Here is a 1,329-nt window from a genome sequence, read left to right on the forward strand (position 1 = left end):
AGCGAGCTATTTCTAACGCTTGAAATGTTTCCCCTTCTTTGGCTGTAGGAGGCGACGGAGGCGGCGAGGCGCGTCTCCTCGGAGGTTTCCAGGACGTCGCGACCTTACTGAACTGCCTCGGCGGGCAACCCGAGGGCGGCTCTCCGTCCCATTCCGGCGCCGCCCTTGCGCAGCCGAGTAAGAAGACGCCGGCACCTTCCTCCTTCGGCGCGGCGGCGAAGGGCGTCGCCGGTGGCAGCCCTTCGGCGACGCAACTCCTCCTCGCGGGCAAGAAGGCGGACAAGGGCTGCGCCGGCGAGGCCATCGCGAAGAAGAGCATGAGTATCTCCATGTCGAAGGCGGACACGCTGGAGATCGGCCTCCACAGCGGCGGCGCGGAGGCGGAGCTGCTCTTCCAGCCGGCCGCCGTCAGCAGCAAGTGCCACTCTCTGCCGCGGCTGCGCGTGCCGACCATCTTCGTGAACAACCTCCACGGCGACCCAGGGGACACCAAGGGCCGCGAGACCTACCACTACTCCCTCAAGAGGAACAAGGCGCCCTTCGCCGTCGAGACCGCGCTAGGGATCAGAGGTAATCCCCCCGGGTGCTACTGCGCGCAGATCCCTCCTCCTGCGGGATTTGAGGAGAATCCCTCGGTCGCGCACTTAAAAACTCGAAGTGCATGCAGAGCGTGCGTCACGGTGGCGCTGCAGAGCGAGGAGCGGCTCAGCGCCTACGGCATCCCCCGCCGCAGCCTGTCGGCGTCGACGGTCTCGTACCTGACGCCGGCCGGCCTCAACACGCAGCTGGTGCAGCCGGCCGCCGTCGCGCCACTCCCCCCCTGCGGCCACCGCACCTGCTCCTCCCTCAGCAGACATTCGGCGGAGAAGGGCGCGGGCGTGTGTCCGTGCAAGGTGTCCGCCGTGTCTGGCCACAGTGACTACACGGGTGGGCAGAGTTGCCAGATGCGCGCCGGGTCGGAGAAACTGGGCGGCGGGCGGGGATAGTACTCAGAAGGCGGGCGGGGTGGACGTCGGATCAATGTTTGGATCTACGATATATGTGCCTCTATGTTTAATACAGTGTTTTTATGGAATATTAAAGAATTAACAAAGATTCATCAATCTGTCTTTCACCTTTGTGTGCTACACTGACTCTAGGTGCGAGAGATTCGACAAAGGTCATGATTTATACTTTTGTAAATCTGTAGCTGTGTACATCACTTTGTGAAAATAAAGTCATATACGGAAGGACGTATAATCACTTAATCCACAACGAAGATATTCGTTATAACACTTTCCCGCCTCTTGTTACAGACGTAAATATATGTACTTCACATGCCGCTGGAAA

At 60.0% G+C, this 1,329-nt stretch overlaps 1 protein-coding gene across 1 annotated transcript in view; it reads left to right on the forward strand.

Annotated features, from left to right (window-relative positions):
* The window catches only part of LOC119586935 (putative neural-cadherin 2), a gene marked incomplete at its 5' end in the record, with an annotated part of 72,205 nt that extends 70,976 nt beyond the window's left edge, over positions 1-1,229 (forward strand). The window contains 1 exon segment of the mRNA XM_037935667.1: positions 49-1,229. Within this exon segment, the coding sequence (XP_037791595.1) occupies positions 49-986 (938 nt within the window).
* Positions 1,230-1,329: the final 100 nt, after the last annotated feature.

Source organism: Penaeus monodon, chromosome 22 (assembly GCF_015228065.2).
Source record: "Penaeus monodon isolate SGIC_2016 chromosome 22, NSTDA_Pmon_1, whole genome shotgun sequence".
Taxonomy (NCBI): domain Eukaryota; kingdom Metazoa; phylum Arthropoda; class Malacostraca; order Decapoda; family Penaeidae; genus Penaeus; species Penaeus monodon.